General features: G+C 32.3%; 3 protein-coding genes across 3 annotated transcripts in view; 2 read left to right on the forward strand and 1 right to left on the reverse strand.

Moving 5' to 3' along the window:
- The window catches only part of LOC108903908 (metastasis-associated protein MTA3), a 34,091-nt gene extending 29,423 nt beyond the window's left edge, over positions 1-4,668 (forward strand). The window contains exon 8 of the mRNA XM_018706251.1: positions 2,240-4,668. Within this exon, the coding sequence (XP_018561767.1) occupies positions 2,240-2,348 (109 nt within the window). The 3' untranslated portion in view covers positions 2,349-4,668. The remainder of the gene's footprint in view (positions 1-2,239) is intronic.
- Positions 4,669-11,563: 6,895 nt separating this feature from the next.
- LOC108903899 (XK-related protein 7-like) lies at positions 11,564-14,381 on the reverse strand. Its single transcript, XM_018706241.1, has 3 exons — positions 14,155-14,381; positions 13,663-14,091; positions 11,564-12,958 (listed from the first exon to the last, which is right to left on the reverse strand). The coding sequence occupies exons 2-3, from the start codon at positions 14,066-14,068 to the stop codon at positions 11,625-11,627; spliced, it is 1,740 nt and encodes a 579-aa protein (XP_018561757.1). The 5' UTR covers positions 14,069-14,091; positions 14,155-14,381; the 3' UTR covers positions 11,564-11,624.
- Positions 14,382-14,663: 282 nt separating this feature from the next.
- LOC108903897 (serine/threonine-protein phosphatase 2A regulatory subunit B'' subunit gamma-like) lies at positions 14,664-16,412 on the forward strand. Its single transcript, XM_018706238.1, has 2 exons — positions 14,664-14,920; positions 14,977-16,412. Exons 1-2 carry the CDS (start codon positions 14,875-14,877, stop codon positions 16,245-16,247), a joined length of 1,317 nt encoding a protein of 438 aa, XP_018561754.1. The 5' UTR covers positions 14,664-14,874; the 3' UTR covers positions 16,248-16,412.
- Positions 16,413-19,960: the final 3,548 nt, after the last annotated feature.

Below are 19,960 nucleotides of genomic sequence, written 5' to 3' on the forward strand. Positions count from 1 at the left end.
GGAACCATCCCTGTAACGATCCAAGTTACAGAGATGCAAATAAACTACTACTATTTCAGTGAATTTACGGTTGCCTTAACCTTAAAAATTACTCGCCTACAAACATTTTTTTTATATTAAAAAATGAGATGAGACACATCAGCTAAAGATAGAGTATAGTTTCTTTATATATCTATAAATCATGAAAATATAAACATTGGCAAGTGTTCCGCCCATATATTTTTGTAGTAGTGGTAAGTGAGCAGTTTAAAGGAGACTGATGATATTAAAAATTTTCTTTCTCAGCACAATCAAAAATTAATTTTCACTAGGATTGAACAAGTGTTTATATTAAAATCTCTTCAGATCACGAAATAGTCTTCAGCACATAAATTCACTTGGAAATTAATAAATTTGTCGAAACTATTTTATATTTTCTCCTCATGAAAAGATCCTATAAGTTGTTCCGATGACATTCGGTTCAGTTATAAGGGTTTACGATTTCATACGAGTTTCTGTAAGCTATGTGTAACAAATATTTCCGGAAGTTTATAGAGCGTCTTTGACAAGTTGCCTCGGTTATTTAGATCATAATATTGATATTTTTAAAAATTATGACATTTGTCAGATATTTTGTTATCGATTTATATTACCTTCTTGCATTTCCAAAATATTTTTAATCAAAAATGCGTCTAAAAATGCTATCGAGGTTTGTTGGCCCGAAATCGAACCTAAGTTTCAATCCTAGGCTCGAATACGTGACATGTTGAAAGTCCAAGAGATCGGACATACACAAGCTGCCGCATAGTTGCATGACTGGGCTGGCTGCCTCAGATCAACTTTGTTGCCAATTGCCCGGTAGATTTACTGATTTATGCGATCTCAATTCTTCCTTATCTTTGCTGTATTTCTCGCGTAAAAAAATCTTAAAAAAAAGATTAGGAGAACTATGGAATTCTTTTAGTAATCAATTTGTTGGAGCCCTGCCCCAGCAACTGAAATAAAATAAAGTCAAACTCTTCCATTACGGTGAACGATGCTTCACTGTTGAAGGTTCAGATCGGACTCTTAAACAGCAATATCTAGGTACTTTTATAGTAAATTTTAACATGCGACCGTTGGGAGTTCTCTGTGGGCGTGATCTCGCAGATAGAAGTCAACGACTGTTAAATTTCTACAATTTGTTGAAATGTGTGTTTGTGTTTATGTATTATTTTTAGATCTATGAATTAAAAACTTCAAAATAATGAATGCAATGTTGTGTTTTCTATTGTGAAAGTAAAATATCAGGGATTACTAATGTGCATGCACACAATTTGTTAAGAATGTAATGATATATTCCAGGAATAATATGAATGTATATTTTAAAGTTTTTAAAGAATAGATAAAAGATTTATACATTTTTTATAAACTAAATTAGATACAACTAGACAAACTTCACTTGAGCTCTGAAATTCACAAATAATAAATAAACGAGAGCGACTTGATGTAGAATGAAGGAAATACAAGCAGCCGGTAACCCTTAATTCGAGCTCGACGTATCAGGCGTTGAAATATTAGCTAAAAGATACCTAATACTTTTCTTATTTGTAGTTTAGTCTAGAATTGTCCACAATTTCTATCCAATTAAGTCAGACTGTAAATTATTCTGCTTCTTCACGATGCATGTCGTGATATAGTTAACGACTTTGGGGTAACTATCAGTTAGGTGCATATTTCTGCCAAAATAATCAAAATTGTCCATTTCAACCATAACATAGTCGTTTCATAAACAACATTTTGTTATCGCACCACCACAGTATAAATCAGAAAAACATTTAATTTAACAGTCAATTTCTTTAGATATAGCAACTCATATCAACATGTGAGATGTGAGATACATCAACAATACATACCCCCTCGCCTCCATCTATCCACACTGAAGTGTCGAGCTTCTCATATATACCACTGGAAAATAGAAAAAAATATATGTTCGACGTAACTCTGTGTATAAAAGTAATAAATGTCACTAATCCTATGCCGAAGAGTATATATACTTTTTTTTTTACTTTAATTCCAATCCATCTAGCAGCGGAAATGAATCAATAACCGATAAATATCACAAATGAAAATCGAAAATAAACGAAGATATCAAATGACTAACTAATAGTTGAATTTGTTTTGAAAAGAACATTTAATTGTTTTTATATCTTCAGTAGGTAGTTTTTGACCATTTTGTACAGTGTTCCAGGGCAAATAGGTAATTTGAAATTTTTTACAGAAAAATGCGACGACAGGTAACATTAGCAGAGTTACGGAGGGCAGCACGGAAACCCTGGAGACAGCTGAAGACCAAATCAGACGATCTGCAAGTAGTTATCCTCGATTGACAGTGAACTTAAAAATTTTCGTCAACTGTATATTACTTCGCCAAGTGCTCATTGTGCCCCGCACAAATTTTAATCACCTCTAGCAATATTACGAAACATCTGACGGTGATGGGAGGACACTGTAAAATAAAACGCCATCATCACCGTATGTTTAACTGTTATATACAAATTATTTATTTATTGTATTGGTAATTTATGGTAATTTTTTGTTTAAATAAACAAAAAATGATGTTGAATCGTTTTATCACTTTCTTATCACTCTTGTGGTTCAAGAAGAAGAGTTGTTTAGCAAAATTAAAAGAATTAAGTGACTTAATTTGAACCCCGATGTGACGGAAGGGTTACGCACGCAGAAGGAGATCCTCGAAGTGATAGAGTTTGAATAAATCCTATTCATTAATGTTTTTTATAAGATATTTATTTTTAATGGCCAAACCTTTCGTTGCATCGGGACTTTACTGTATAGTAAAAAAATAAATTTTGTAAATCCAAATATTATGCGAATATTTAAAAAGTCAGGAATAAAAGAACTTTAAAAAACAAGAGTTTCGTTATTGATTAGCTTTTAAGTCTGTCTTATCACAAAAAAAAAATGCAAAAAGAAACCAATTTTTACTACGGGTGTTTAGTTTTTGATTTTTTGTTATTCTTTGTTAAATTACATACTACACCGTAATAAAATGTCGAATCAGTGTTTTCTAAACAAATTCGATTCCTGCAAATTTTATGTTATAAATTTTACCTACGGCTCGTGAAAATTAAAGTGGTTTTATTTAGCAATAGCAATAATAAAGCAAGGGGCATATAGTTTTTGAGGGGATGCTATCTAAAAATTTCGATGAAATTTGCAAAATGAAAAATTTAAACAGGTGGCCAACCCTGAGAAATGTTTTGCACATAGTGAATATCAATTATAATGATCTTCAAGGGACCGTTTGTTTACGTTGTTATAACCGATAGACGTAATGAGCAATTACAGTAATACGCCGAACTTACGCGATAAGTGGGACCGAGCGATAACCATGTAAGTCAAATTCGCGTAAGTCTGGGTACAATTTTCCATATACATACATACAAATTATATCCGTACGATATTTGTTGAGATAGAAGAACTGTTATCGGAATTACATACTGTAATAATAGTAAACTATCGCGGCAGGAGTGTGGCTTGAAATTTTCTGCCAATGACTCTACCCCGGGTGTCGAATGCGGTTAATTCCAAGAAAGTGACACGGGGGTATTCTTGGAATTCTATCTCCACAAATATTGTACGAACTATAAATGGAACCGAAAACCGAAAAAAAACAATAAACTTGAAAGAAAAATGTGTAATAAAATCTTAAATTAATACAAAAATAACACAAAATAATAATTTGCAGTTATACCTCAAATTTGCGCGAAACATATCAACACGTCGTAAACTGAACAAGTGTGGACGGGTGGGGAAGCGAGAGTAGCGCGTTGCTCAAACAAATGCCGAATCGACGAGATTTAAAAATCTCGTAACTCAGGATTCGCGTAAGATGTGGTAGCGTAAGTTGGGGTATTACTGTACATATTTTTTATTTTAAAATTTTATTGGAAAAATGAAAAAATCTTTAAGTACATATATTGCTTTGTGTTGAGAAGATCTCGGGCGCTTCATTTGCAGTGAATTGTTTTCCAGTACACTTTATTTTATTTCTATCCTTCCAAATTGTTGAAATCTTTTTTGTTTGAATTCTTTTGCTATGTTTGCATTAGTTTCTCCATTTTCTAGTCTTCATATTATGTGATTTTTCTTCTATATTAAACACTTTTCTTTTCAACATCATAACAGAAAGTGGTAATTAATACATATAATTTAACTGTATGCGTAGATACATCATAATTTTTCCCAAACGTACTAACTGGTATCAAAAGAGTGGATGCCGGTGGGGTGGGCGAAGAGCAGTGCATTGGTTTTAAGATTCTATGGTAACTGTATATAAAAACGTGTCACTAAATACAAGATGTTGTTGTAAACGGTGTTGTAGTAAATAATATTTTTAATATGGTAATTCTATAGGGTTTAATCGGAACTTCCAAATTCCGTCGTTATATCCAATATGTCGTACAAAGCAATGTTGTCATAACCCACTTTCACTGTAATGGCAAAAAAAAAATTTTATCAACTTTTTTTTTTAATTTTTAATAACTTTTCTTCGTATTGATTGATTTTCAGTTTTAATTAGATATTTATTAAAGTTCAATTTTTCAAACTTCATAATGCTGCAACTTTAAACAAGAACACACTTGTTTGTATCTGCCAGTTGACTATAAAAAATAATATTTTATGAATATACAGGGTGGGCCATTAGTGTGAGAAAGTAAAATAACTCCCTTGTTGCTCATAACACAGAAAAAAAGTTTATATAAAAGTTATACAGAATCAAGAAACCTGAGCTACAAAATTAATTTGAAACATACAGGGTGATGAGTAGCCAAAGATTACATTTTTTAAATGGAAGACCTTGTATATTTTTAAACATACAGATTTCCGAGACAATTCTATATATGGCAATATAAACAGTTTATCATTTTAGTGCGGGGTTGCCAAGTTATGTAAAAAATTCCTCGAATTTTGGAAGAAACATGATCTCGAAGAAGTTGTATTAATTTTCAGCTACTAACACTTGGAACAAAATAATTAGACAGAGTTATAAGCAAACGTTAGACAAAGGCTTCTATATTAGCTAATATCGATATCTTATACAGGGCATTTTTTATAATACGATCATTTTTAAAAAGTTTAAACTTGATTTTCTAAAATTTTTCCAATGGAACACCCTGTATTTTATTATTCTATTTTATTTACATATCAGTCCACTTCAACTTTTATTAAGCATGTTCTATATCTAAAATTGTTAATTTTTAAATGCTCTGTTTAAAATATCGACATCAGCTAATATAGGAGTCTTTGCCTAACATTTGTCTATAACTCTGTCAAATATTTTTGCTCCAAGTGCCAGTAGTAGAAGTTAATACAACTTCTTCGAGGTCATGTTTTTTCCAAAATTCGAAGAATTTTCTACATAACTTAGCAACCCCGCACTAAAATGATAAACTGTTTATATTGCCATAATATAGAATTTTCTCAGAAATCCATGTTTAAAAATATACAGGGCGTTCCATTTAAAAAATTTAATATTTGGCGTGTCCCTTTTTTACTCATCGCCCTGTGTGTTTCAAATTAATTTTGTCCTTTAGGTTTTTTGATTCTGTACAACTTTTATATAAACTTTTTTTCTGTATTAAGAAAACAAGGGAGTTACTTTACTTTCTCACACTAATGGCCCACCCTGTATTTGCAACCCTTTCCGAAATATCGGGTAGGCAACACCTCTTTTTAAATTTTTTATTTTGCAAATTTTGTGTGAAATTTTTTTGTTACAAAAGTTCTATATATGAGCTTAGAAATCCCCTCAACAATGTAGGTCCCAGGCCTTATGAAAAATATGACCACTTTAAGTTTTGTGAGCCATTTTAACTTTACACTTTGTCTTAGAGAATAAATTGCTAGATCTTAGAAAACGGTGTCTAGAAAATGGAGAGCAATCTCTCGGGTCTGCGGAATTATTAGTTCTTGAAGCTAATGTTGAATATTGATTTTTCGTAAAATTTTTTTGATTTATTATTTATTTGAATTTGTGAAAATTTTGGGAAAAGTTCGACTGATCTAATCAATTTAATAACAATAACTATTTTTGGGGCAGAGCACATCTTTGCAATCTTCGTCCCAATAATTTTATTAACAATTTTTATCGTAGATTTTAAAATTTTCAGACTACAAAAAAAAATACTTTTCTGACAGTTTAATAGTAAAATTTTTCTTGAAAACAACTAGTTAATTTATGATATAAATGAATAATTTTGCTGCATATACAAATGTATGTTATCCGGGTTTATTATTATGAATAAGAAATAGAATTCTTTGTTAAACACAGTTATCCCAGAAAACGGTTCATTATATCGAAAACAAGCAAGCAGTTTTTTAAACAAAAAGAAATTAGGGTGCTGAGCTCAGTGGTCCCCAAACTTTCTGAAGTTGCGATCCCTTACACCAGATATTTGCTTGTAGCTTCTATCACCATACTTCTAAATTTAAAGTTTAAATAAAACAAAGAAACTTTTAACTAAAATAGAACTGCACTAATTACATTGTGATAATTTGTGCATATAAACGAGTGTCATCTATTCAGTTTTTCAGCCATATATTTTTGTCTCGCTAATGTTAAAAAGCTTGTCGAAAACACAATCGTCTACGAATACAGGCACACGTATAGGTCTGTAACCATTCTAAAAAGTGTATGCTAGTAACCACCCTAATTTGACGGTCAGTTTAGAATTTCAATTTATGCAATATATTTTGTAAAATCTTTCGTGATTCCTTGTGACCTCTTCCGTGAAATAAAAAAATCTATGTTCAACCCTCAACTTCAAGAGTTAAAAATCGACAGGGTGAGCCTGATGAAAAATAATTTATATAAACTTGTGGCATCATTTTTGCATCTATCCAAATTTGAGAGATTGACCATCATTTTCTGGACACCCTGTATATCTTATTTAAGATTTTTCAATCGCAACTTGTCCAGCTGATCACCCCAGTTAACAGAGTTAACTAAAATTTCAAGAAACCTACAAAACAACTGTGACTTGCATCTTGAATTCTGGTGAGAAAATTTGCAACGATGCTGTATTATTGCAAGCTGCCTTGATTTAGCCGACTATCATTAAAATTAAATAATAATATAAATGTAACTTCAAATAGTCCCGAATTTCAAATATATATTTTTGTGTCTCATGGAACGTGGACATTAAGTGTTTTAATTTGCTAAACGTTACTTTTCTCTATTTCAGAGAACAAAAGCAGCTCATAAATTAAATTTGCTATAGTATTTTTTACTTGAAAAAAAACTTTTTTTCATTTCCTTATAATTTCACAATATTAAATAAAAATAATAATTATTAAATTCTACTTTCTGTTTCTTTTCTCTTCTGCACAAATGTAGATATGATTAAATCCAGGTAAGTTAAAAAAAAACTTAAAACTATTTTAATATGTAATAATTTGGCATTGCAAAAATTTTCTCAACTTTCATTTCATCATAACTCATAAGACAGACAAAAGAATGAATTTAAAAGTTGAACTTTAAATGCAATTTGACCTTTTTCAAAGTTCTAAAATTGACTATTGATTGCATAAATTTAAAGATGTTAATAAATGTACTACTTCTATATGTATTACATTGTTAATATTGGATTCTGTATATAAAACTACTATTTCCATAATTTTACATATAACTACTTAGTTGTATGTTTAATTTGAAAAAAAAATGTGATAAAGTTATTTCAGGTCTCATTACTTCTGTATATAGTGTTTATAAAGCATGCTTTTTTCTCCATATTGCTAGAAGGTGCAAAAATATATCTATATTGTACAATTGTCTGTTTACTGGCAATAAACTAACTGTTGAATTCAAACTGTTCACCTCAACAGTTAAATTCAACATTGTTGTAGATATCATTTACTTGTATTGTCTCTGCTGTCGTAGGGAGTATGAGAAGGCGTTATGAAGTGTAGAATAATTTACATTTTTTTCATAAATAAAAAATGAAGCACATAACACTCACAGTTGGTTTTATTTGAGGGGCGGATTGTACATTTCACCTATTACTTCAGGGGTATAATTACCTTACCTGTCCTCAAAGAACAGTGACTTGTACCACAGTTTATAAACTGAGACAAAGTACGACTTTTTGTTTCATAAGTCGTGACCCCAAATCACTATAGTGGTTTGAATATCTGGCTGTGACAGCATTTAAAAATTTTTTAGAAAAATGAAAAGTTTGGAGAGCTGGAAAATTAAAAGGGTGTTTTCAGTTTGGTTGCTAATTACTGAGCCTTTAGAAGCGCAAATGAAATTAGTCGTTTCATAGTTGAGCAAGTAAACTACCAAAACAAAAAAAATTGTTAAAATTAATTTTCAAGAAACATACTACATGGTAAAAATACAGGGCTGTAAAATCCACACGGTCCATCTGCCTTTACATGAGAGCGACAAAGTAAAGAAATCCATGCGATAGACAAGGATGGCTATAATGAAGACATTTCATAATCTGAATAGTCCGCCCGTTTCGGGTTAGAAGTGGGAGTGACTATTCAAATTATGAAACGTCTTCAATATAACCATCCTTGTCTATCGCACGAATTTCTATGATTTACTTTATCGCTCTCACGTAACGATGTACCATGGGGACTTTCCGAACCTGTATATGGTAATTTGTAAAATCCATATGGCAAGCAAAATATAGGACTTAATCTGAATTTTATAAGGTAATTTTATTTTTTAAAGAGGTTTTTAAATTGTCAGTCCCAACACTTTTTCTCAAAATATCAATATAATTATGAATTTAAAATCGAGAGCTCTGAGTCTCTCACGTCCTGTTTCATAAAAACAAATAAATCCGTTGCAAACTTACCTCAATAAAAATAATTTTCTGTTAAAACAATTAAATTAAATAAAGAAACAATTATTCGGTGTTGAAAAATAAAACATAAAATTCCATGTCTTTCTGAAAAAATATCTAATTTCAAAGAACAAATCATTTTATTTAACTTTTAGTGACAATAATAAAAATATACAAACCACCAAAATTAAAGAGACCACTTATTTGTAAAATATCTTTTTAGATTGTAATGAGATTTGTATCGTCAATACAAGTAGATACATATTTGGAAAAGCATATTTCAGAACATGAAGAACTATCGGACCGATTACATATTATCAAATCACCAAAACAAAATGAGTCCAGCAGAATATGTCCAGAAGTTTTTACATAATTTAAAGTTTGAGGAAACTTATAATTGGAAGAAAAATAATTCTCAACAGATGATTAATATGAAGAACTTTAAAAATAGCATAAATAAAAAAGATAAAAATATCTAATAAAAAAGAAATCCAAAATATCGGTGGTCAAGCGGTTCAAGTCGTCAGTACTTGAATCAATGAATGCCACCATCGCGGGTTCGATCCATGTAAGACCATAGATCACGTATATTCGTAGAGAGGAATTAGGCACCCTCTCTGTGGGTACGGTAGGATGGAAGAATGTTTTCTTGGGTCTATGCGAGAGATTGGTAATTAATGTTTTCCAGGCTTCCCTCATTCCTTCAGGGGCTCACCAACGTATCGTTTCTGGGCACACATTCAGCCTACTGAATAATATGCCGCCCTTCTTCCAAACAAGTCTCCGACTTCTGGGTTAATCCTTGCGATCAGAATAAGGCGAGATATTATTATTATTATTATTATTTAAGTACATGTTATAATTTGATACATGATTAAATTAAAATCAAAATTATAAATTACACGTCCTATATAATTAAAAAATATATATTTTAATGTATTTGTAATTGTTTTTAACCTCCCCTTTGGTAATTTTTAGTTTGGCAAAAAGGTAAATCCTCTTGTCACCTTATAATAAGCTGAAAAATCTATTTTAATTTCGTTTATCATACAAAAAAGAGAAATTTTCCCTATATTATATTTAAACAAAACATTTAAACGAATTTAAAAAAAATTATGTTTTATATGGATATATGTTTTTTATTCTGCCATTACTACATTATAGGGCCGGCTAATTTTTATTATGTTTATTTAGTTATTTATGTTAAAACTGATCAATTTTGTATCATATATTTATATAAAAACACGAGTATTAATTGTGGAGTCCTGAGGATATAATAAAAATAATGAAACAAAGACAAAAGATTTTTTTTTCGTGATTGAATAATGGTATCTGACTTGTAGCGAAAAATATTATTTCTCACTCAACGCTTTTATCTCTATTTCTATCTTTTTTGACCTTAGTTGTCATAATGTAATTTAAATCTCTTCACTCACTCATACTACATATACTACAACATATGACTCCACTCGCGAAAGAAGCCTAGTCTAATAAATTAATAGGATATATTCTGAGTGTGGCTGAATATAGCCTACAAAATATGCAATATTAAATGTCATTACTTGTCTACAGACACAAAGTATTTCTTTATACCTACCAGTCTGTATTTGATGATTCCGCTGACGAATAGTCTTGGTCGTTTGCTAGAAATTTCGGGGGTGTAATTCAATGCTGTATGGGACTGTAGCCTCCAGATTAGTTATTTCCCAGAATATCATTAGTTAAATCTATATATTCAATAAAATAATCACATCACTTTAATAAATAACAAAATGCCCTTTAATAAAAAAAATTTTAGTAGAATTAGAACCATATAGTTTAAATGATTATCTGTTAAAATAGTTTTTTAGGTATTCTTTAGTTTACAATACTGACAATATTTCATTTTAGGTGTAGATACAATGGTCGGTTACAGTGTAGCTGTACCTTCTTTGAAATAAATATTATTATTATTATTATTATTATTAATAAATGTATTAAAATATTTGTGAACTTAAACTTGTTGAAAATCGTGTCTTAGGAGACGTTTCTATGCGTAATTTTTAGTGAATTTATAGCAGTCTTTTGATGAGCGTTTTAGAAAATCTGAGCAAGTTAGAAACAATATCTGTCCACTGTACCAGTTATACAAGTTTTCTCGAGGGTATGACAGTTTACAAGCTGATAGTACATTCAGTATAAGGAAAAAGGGAATATTTTTACTTCTTATGTTTATCATTACATTTCCTAAATTTTACACGCCTGTTGAATATACAAAAAATTGCATATGGGACTACAAACATAATCACACCCCGCAGAATGCTTTTGTGAAACTATTAACACATGAATTAATCGTAACTGACAAAACAGGAAAGGTACATTGTGATGTTTAAATGGGTGCCCATGTTGAAGAGTTTCCTTCAAATTAACTTTAATTAAATTATTAATTTTTCGTCAAGGAGTATATTTTAAAATTTTCACACCCCCACAATTGTTTCACCCAATTTTTCTGGATTGGAATTTCTTTCACAATGAAAAGTTTTTGAAATTATTCTGTAAAAATCGAGATATTAAATAAAATAAGAGTAGAAATGTCTAGATGAAGTTAGCGAAGCAGAAATAAATTTTGGACAACTACCTAGTCATGCTTGTATTTAATTAAATACATTTTAATATAAGATTTACAGAAAATAAATAATACAAAATAAATGGAAAAATATCAAAGTATAAAAAATATAAAATTCATCTCAAAAGTCTATAAACTAGTTTCTATAAAAACTAACACGTGATTTGGACGGAAATCTTAGATCACAATTTAGTTTCGTGTCTAAAGGGCCTCCTCAGTTGCCTAACTATGGCGGGAGGAGGAGGATTACAGTCAGATTCATCGTCCGCGCTGTCCACGTCACCGTCACTACTGTTAGTTGAAGCGACAGCTTGAGTGGGCCTGCCAGCCCTCTGCCTCCTATAATATTTAAATTCTCTCGGGAGAGTATAGGAGCGAGGTAGTGAGACTTGGCTTTCGATATCGGACGATCCGTGTGGCACTGGAATTTCTACAGTTTCTGGTTCGAGAACTATACAATCACAATATAAATACCTTGGGGTTAGTAACAACTCTGGAGTACGACTCCTCGGAGCTCTAGGAGGAGGTCTTCTGTTTAAGTTGACTCCATAACTAGCTAAATTGTTTAAAGAGGCAAGACTTAGTAACTGAGGTTCCACGTGACGCTTGGCCCTGGGAATAGGCTGCCGGTCATCGAAATCCGCACTTTCCGGCCCTACGAGTTTCCCCTGCTTGATTTCTTCTTCGATTATTTTCAGTTCGGCCAACTGTTTCTGTTTCTTTTCTTGCAGTTTTTGATGAATGTTGACCCGTGACCCAACACTACTCCCTTCGTTTTCACTAGATGAAGGCAAAGGACGTCGCCAGAACGGCATGGCAACTGGCCCTAAACCAGGAGGTGGCACAAAACTGGTCGGCTTTTTCTTCTTTCTATACAGGGCTGCCGCAGAGGGGGTGCTGAATCGGCAGTTGAACACACCAGGCGGCGCGGCAGGCTTTTTCAATAAGCGTTTCACGTGGAAGAATTTATAGTACAAAAGCATAAATATTATGCCGGCAGAGAATAGCGTAACAGTTAAAATAGGAACTAACTCCCAGTGATTTGGTCTAACCGGCCACACAGCAGCAACCCATGCGCCTACTAAAAGACAGTTTTCTAGTAACATTACGATGTAAAATATTATCATAGTTCTTCCATGAGGTCTCTCTTGTAAATTAATATAGGCCAGTATGTATATCGCTGCAATTAAGGCACACACCCCCAATTTACTGCCTCTTTGCCCGTGGAAAGGACTTCGGGGGGAGAGCAGCCATAAAAACATACAGGTCCAGTGCAGTGCCAATACTAAAAACACCCACGAGTGGTAACTAGCCGCGTAAGCCGATAGAGCCAAAGCTCTGGCCGTCACCGTCCCAGCCCGCCACAACAACTGGGAGACAACTCCCAGCCAGGTTAAAACAAGTCTATCCACACTTTGTACATGTTTGCTAAACGAGGCTAGTGCCCAACACACCGAGAATAACGAAAGAGCTGCGGAAACGGTCACTAGATCGGAGGGAGGGCCCTGTGGCTTACCTAAAATAAAGAGAAAATAAGAACAATGCTATTGTTATTTTTATACAGAGTGTCCTAATTTATAGGTGTACAAATTATTACAGAAGTAACTAGAAAGTAAATAAAGGTCACATCTTTTTTATTAAACAGCCCTTAGAAATGCACATATTTGGAAGTTATAAATTCCCCAAAATTGCAAATCAAAGGCTGCTACGATTTTCTTAGATGTCGACTTCATTTTTTCATTTTTCATTTCAAAATTTCATATTCAAATTTAAAAATGTTGTAAGTTTCTGATGTTCAGGGTGTTTATAAACTTGAAGCAGATTAATAATAAGCATTTTCAATAATCAAAACCAAGCAAATAACTGTGGCCATATATGACATGTCATATGCTACATTGTTCCGTTTTTTGCAGCACACAAAAACTGCTAATTTAATTTGAAAAATGTCGTATTGTACAAATTATTAGTAAACAAATGTCTAAGGGCAGAAATTCAAACTTTATATCACTATAACCATGCTTTCAGAAAATGCATTCTAGGTTAATGTTGTACTAGATTATAATAAAAATTTTCTACAAATTTTATTCTTACATTTTACTTTCTACGTCAAAAACAACACAAAATATAGGGGTGACACTTATGGTACCCCCCACCTTGTACACCTATAAATTGGGACACTATGTAAATTATGTAATGAATAACTTATAAAATGGATTTTACCTGGTAACAGACTTAACTGAAGCAGCAGCATAGGTGCGGCTTGTAAAAAGCCATGTACTAATCGTAATATACACAGATCCCTAACTTCACGCTTAACACTAGATAACTGGACAGGTACAAGAAGACGTGCATAACGCCAGAGCACTCCAAGTTGGACGACATGAAGCCCCACCACAAGCACACGTTGCCATCCGTTTGGTTTCTTTTTTAAATACCAGTGAAGTGACAATATCTGAGATACCAAAGTCGTTATTACAATGGCACCCAAACACTGGACAAATAAAATTTTTGAGCCCCTTTCATAAAGGGCATACACTACTAGGATATCGAAGACCAGATCACAAAAGTAAGCTGCGAGGGAGACTACATTAAATAGTAAATCACATAATGGCAAGAATTCTGCCATTTCTTCAAGAGCATCATCTCATTCTAAAAAACAGGAAAAAATATTTAGGAAAACCAGGAAATAGAGAAAATTTTCATTTTACATACTTGCCCTCCAGTATTTATCTGGGCTATTGCCCGCATTCCTAACCTCCATTCATCTTTAAAACAACCGTTTACTCAGCATCATCCATTTAAAGTTTTCATATAAATAACTTTGCATGGTAATTAATGAAAATTGTTGCTGTGCCATGAAAGATAATGATTTTCTTTTAAAACTACCTTCAAATTAACTTTGTTGACAAAATATTTAAAAGAATTGTAATTCTGGCGCAAACAACTGTCAAACTGTGTATAAAGTACCACTTTAATTAAAGTACTTACGTACACAGAGGAGTAATGATTACTATTAAAACAATAAACCTCCTAAATGTAGATGTAATTTGAAAAATGTAGGTGCTAGTATTGTGTAACTGTAACAAATGTATCCACTAAATAACTATACAATTTGAGAGAAATTGCAATTTTACAGGAACAGATATTTTAGACACTTCCAAGTATTTATTTGTCAGGTTTGAATTCCTTCCTATTATGTCCTATTTGTTTTGTACATTATTTACCATTTATTCATCCTCTCTAATTTCGTTCATTGTCGTTGTTTCACATAATTTATATAATTGACCATGTAATTTTTATGTTTGCTTGAAATTTAAATCACAATATATTAGATATTTAAGACTTTCATAAGCATTATTACACTAATTATTTTAAGTATCTGCTGAACTTGGAGAATTTAAATAAAACCTGTTGTACAAATTTAAATGAAACATGGATATAAAGTCTCTCCTCAAACAGAGGCTACAAAAATTAAAAGGTAAGTAATCATTTCTACATGTTCTGAAGGGTGTTGTTCTAAATAGTAATTTACAGCTGCAGATTCAGAAAACATCTCGAAAAATGAGAAGATTGAAGAATCACACTTTCAACAGTACCTACAGGAATGGGGAGTAAAGACTGAACCAAGCCAGGGAGTCCCAAAATTTTTCAATAAAATACCAAAAGAAACTGAACAACCACTTCGTTCTAAGTTACGTGAAGAGAGTCGGTCAAACCTTTTGAAAAGAAGAAGTCAGCAGCTATTAGATAATAATGAACTGAAAGAACTTTGGGTGTTACTTGACCGGAATCAAAGTTTTCCAGATGAACAGCTAATCACTTATGCGGATTTCCAGAAAGTTGCTTTCCTAGCAGGATCAAAAATTAGACCATATTTCACTCCGATAGTTTTTGCTAGGCTTCAACAGGGCGACTCTCAGGGAAGAGTTTCTATTATGTCCCTCTTTAATTATGTGATGCGTAAAGTGTGGTTAGATCAGACTCGTATAGGTTTATCCTTATATGATGTCAGTGGACAGGGATATTTAACTGAAAGTGATTTAGAAAATTATATTACCGAGTTACTGCCAACTTTGCCTCAGTTGGAAGGTCTCGAAAAATCATTCCACAGCTTTTACGTCTGCACTGCTGTCAGAAAGTTCTTGTTTTTTCTCGATGTAGTGAGAGCAGGTCGGGTGAGGATCTTAGACGTTTTGGCTTGTTCTTTTTTAGACGATCTCTTGGAACTCAGGGATGAAGAATTAAGCAAGGAGCTGCAAGAACAAAATTGGTTTAGTGCTCCATCTGCTCTTCGAATCTACGGACATTACCTAAATCTTGATCGTGATCACAACGGAATGCTTAGCAAGGCTGAGCTAGCTGGGTATGGGACAGGAACTTTAACTAAACCATTTTTGGACAGGGTATTTCAGACCTGTTTGACGTATGGGGGTGAAATGGATTATAAAACTTACTTGGATTTAGTACTAGCTTTGGAAAACCGCAGTGAACCTCAAGCTCTGGCTTTCCTATTTAGAATATTGGATATAAAGAATTGCGGATACTTGGACGCTTTTACATTAAATTACTTCTTCAGGGCGATACAAGAACAGATGAAGGCGCATGGTGCAGAGCCTGTATCATTTCAAGATGTTAAAGATGAACTTTTTGATATGGTCAGGCCTAAGGATCCGGAGAAAATTACCTTAGCGGACTTATTAGCATGCGGACAAGGCGACACATTCATAAGCATTTTAATAGAGTTTCACGGTTTCTGGGCTTATGAAAATAGGGAGGCAGTGTCTTCGGAGCCATCTCAAGATTGATTTCCTTTCTCTTTAATGACACAAATTTATAGCTGCTACAATTTTTGTAATATGAAATTCATTGCCCCAGTTTTCTGATATGACTTTTCAGTATTAATTGAGATTAAAGTTTTAATTTGTAAATAGTCGTACATCTAATTCTCATAGGAATTTACTATATAATTGTAATCAATAAATTATAATTGAAGTAATATTTTAAATTAACACAAAAGCTCAATCCACAAAACTTATGATACCAGCTACATCAACTTTTTATAAAATACAACACCAGACAAAAAAAAGTAGATAAAATACGCGCAGAATATTATACTGCGCGTGTAGTTGATTTAGCTAGGCCAGCACGCTATTGGTCAAAATTTGCGTGACGTCATCAGTTCAACCAATAGCGTTTGATACTCCTAATTCAGACTCAAAAATTATTTAAAGCGCGTGTACCATAAACACATACTAATAGTTTTTCTTATTCAAAATTATACCCACCTTTTACAATACATTGCAATTTTTATGTTAATTTTTTGGTAGTTACAAACATCTATAAAAAAAGCAGGTATGTGATATGTAGGCATGTATGAAGCATGTTGCAAGCTAAGAAGGAAAAGGTAAACAAAATTTTTAAGCTACCATATATTGGAGAAGTATACCTACATCACATACTTTTTTTCTTGGAAAACGTTCACTTGAAATGAGAGGTGTAGGTAATTTGTCAAAATATTTATTATTAGACATGAGACCATAAAAGCATCTTGGCTAGGTACCTATATATACTACGCCATATATTAAAAAATTGAAACAAAAAGCGTATACTAAATTAATTACGTCAGAACTCACTCTATATTTATTATATTAAAAGCGCATACTTGTTTCTGTTGTCAGGTGAATCCTGGCGAGAAAATTCAGTGGCGCACCTCACAAAATGTTTCAAAAACAATTTTTATTTCTGTTGAGAGATATAGTTCATCTTTTGTATACTTAGAAAGTATGTCTATTGTTACACATTCATAGACTGAATGTTACAAAATTTAACAATTCAATTTGTTAAGTTTTACGACATTCAGTCTGCTATTTTGTTGTTACTAAAATGATTTTGAACAAAATTACAATTATAATAACTTTACCAAAGAAACAGATAGCAATATTAAAAAAAAAGTTTCTAGTAATTCCATAATCAAGTTTGCAGCAAAGTGTATGAAGTAAGTATATTATTATGAACATTGCTAAGATAGATTTTAGTAAAGAAAAGTTATAGCAAGATTCTTCATTTACAAGTTTACAACAAACTTACCAATACCAACCCACTAAACACGAAACGTAAATGAAACGTTGCAAATGAGATGTTTTACTAAAAAATTGAAACATTAACTAGAAACGTTTCTGTTTCATTACAGAAATGTAGCACTTGAAAACTTATTTAGTGAAACATAGCTGAAACGTTACAATTGAAGAGAGTTTGAAACATTACTCGAAACATTACCTTTCGATCTCGGAAACATAACAGACGAACAACCCTTTGCTATTTTTGCTTATCTTATGGAACAATCGGCATTAGTTAAATTTTGCTCTCAATCCCCAATCCTTCTCAAGCGTTAGTTCATTTGCCTTTGTTATATACACATAATTAGAAAAAAATGTGGTAGCATATTTATAACACAAGTCTAGAAAAAATGTAATGTTTGTGACTTGCGTAGACTGCGCGTAACAGCCCAAGTTTATTTGTTTCCCGTGTGTCGTTTCAATTCGTATTATGTTAGGTTAGGTTTGCGGTTTGTCAGTTTGCTTGGTTTCGTTGTTATTCATCTTTACTTTGACGCTATTTTATGTGATAATTTGTAGTGTGTGCAGTTGTGGTTATTGTAAGGTGCATATAAAATAATGAATATTGATGCAAAATGTTTAAAACGATATGTGTGAAGAGATTTCCAATTTTGCGTCACATCTACCTAAATATAGTTATACCCACTACCTATTACAGACAAAGACAAGGACAAGGGACAAGAACTAAGAAAATGGAACAACAACTATACGTTTCGATATAATTTGAAGAGCAACTACTTAGTCAGTGAGAACTATTTGAAATATGGATGAATCAAGTGAAATAGACGTCATTTATTTTATATTTTGTACAAATGTTTATATTTGTTTATGTGTATAGGCATGCTTAAACAAAAGAGTTTAGGTATACCTACAGATATTTACTTTGTCAAGATCAGGCCCGGATCCAGAGGGGGTGGCGATGTGGCGATCGCCACCCCCAAAGCACAACATTTTTTAAAGACCTTCAATTTCTCCAAACGACAACAGGCAGTTAGTCGATATTAATGCAAGTCCCCCTTCCTAACCTACACCTTACGTCATCAAAAAAATAACAACAACAACAACAATAATAAAAATAATAATAATAATGATAAAGAAGTGCTTTGCGCCACCCCCAAAACCAGTCTCTGGATCCGGGCCTGGTCAAGATATCATTTTGTATCCTTATTTCTGCTGTATAATTTATTATTATTAAAAGGATATATGTAATATTGACCATGCGTAGAAGAAATTATAACTATATTATTTTTCAGTAATGTTATTTGTTTTTCATGTACCTACCATTTCAACATTCATAATCATAACTAACTTTTTCTAATTATCAGTTCGTCATTGTTACCATATTCATGATGGTCTCAACATTAGAAAATTTCCATTTCAGAAGCGTATTTGAACAATATAAAATGTGTAGTTTTTTTTAATGCTTCTGATATTGTTTTGAAATATCACAAAGGAGTATTAGAGATATTTAAAAAAACACTCACACTATTTATACTATTTCAAAAACGCTTTTGAAATGAAAATGATCTAAAGTTGAGAGCATTATGAGAACAATATGGTAATCAAATTATTATGTTACTCAAACATTTCTGAAAATATACTGAAACGTAAAACAAAAATATCGAGGGCATAAATGGAACATAAAAAGAATGTTACTGAAACCAATTTTTTGAAACGTTTCATTGGAAACGTATTTTGGGGAGGACATCTTGGGCTTCTAGAACGTTACCAGAACGTTGCATGGGTTTTTTTTCTGAAACATGTCAGAAACTGAAAAATGTTTAGTGGGAATTATTAATTTTTCCTTGCTAAATTGTCGGGTGGTCATTATAACTTTGTTGCAAATTTTTTGCAAACCCGCCCTAAACTTTACAGTTTTATTTTGAAAACTGTTGGCAGTTTTACATCAACTTTTATTTTGCTTTGTGGGGGTCTCTGTTGTCAGTTAGAGACAGCTATGTGTTCTGACGCATTCTGACGATAACAACGGTAATGGAAAACTCAAATTCATTTTTCTATGGAATTATAAATATATTTTAGCGACATCCATATTTTTTATACTTAATAACAAATAATTGAAAATATTGAATTTACGCAATGGCGTAACATTTTCCCGTCTCATAAAAGAGAATGAAATTTGAGCGTCACCGGCTTTTTTGTACCTATTTAAATTGTAACTAATAAAAGCAGTATTCACCACGTCAAATTAGAAAAAAATGGCTTAAATAGTAGAATGGATGCTAAAAACAAAATCCAAATCAAAAACTCCAAAATTCGTAACCTTATAAATCTAGAAAGGTACTGTCACTGGTCTGAAGTTGACTTTCACAGCATGAGCGGCGCCTTGCCTAGCCTTGCGACTGGCCCCGACCTTCGCAATATCATCGTAAGAATTCGAAATA

The sequence above is a fragment of the Anoplophora glabripennis genome, unplaced genomic scaffold (genome assembly GCF_000390285.2).
Source record: "Anoplophora glabripennis isolate ALB-LARVAE unplaced genomic scaffold, Agla_2.0 scaffold123, whole genome shotgun sequence".
Lineage (NCBI taxonomy): Eukaryota > Metazoa > Arthropoda > Insecta > Coleoptera > Cerambycidae > Anoplophora > Anoplophora glabripennis.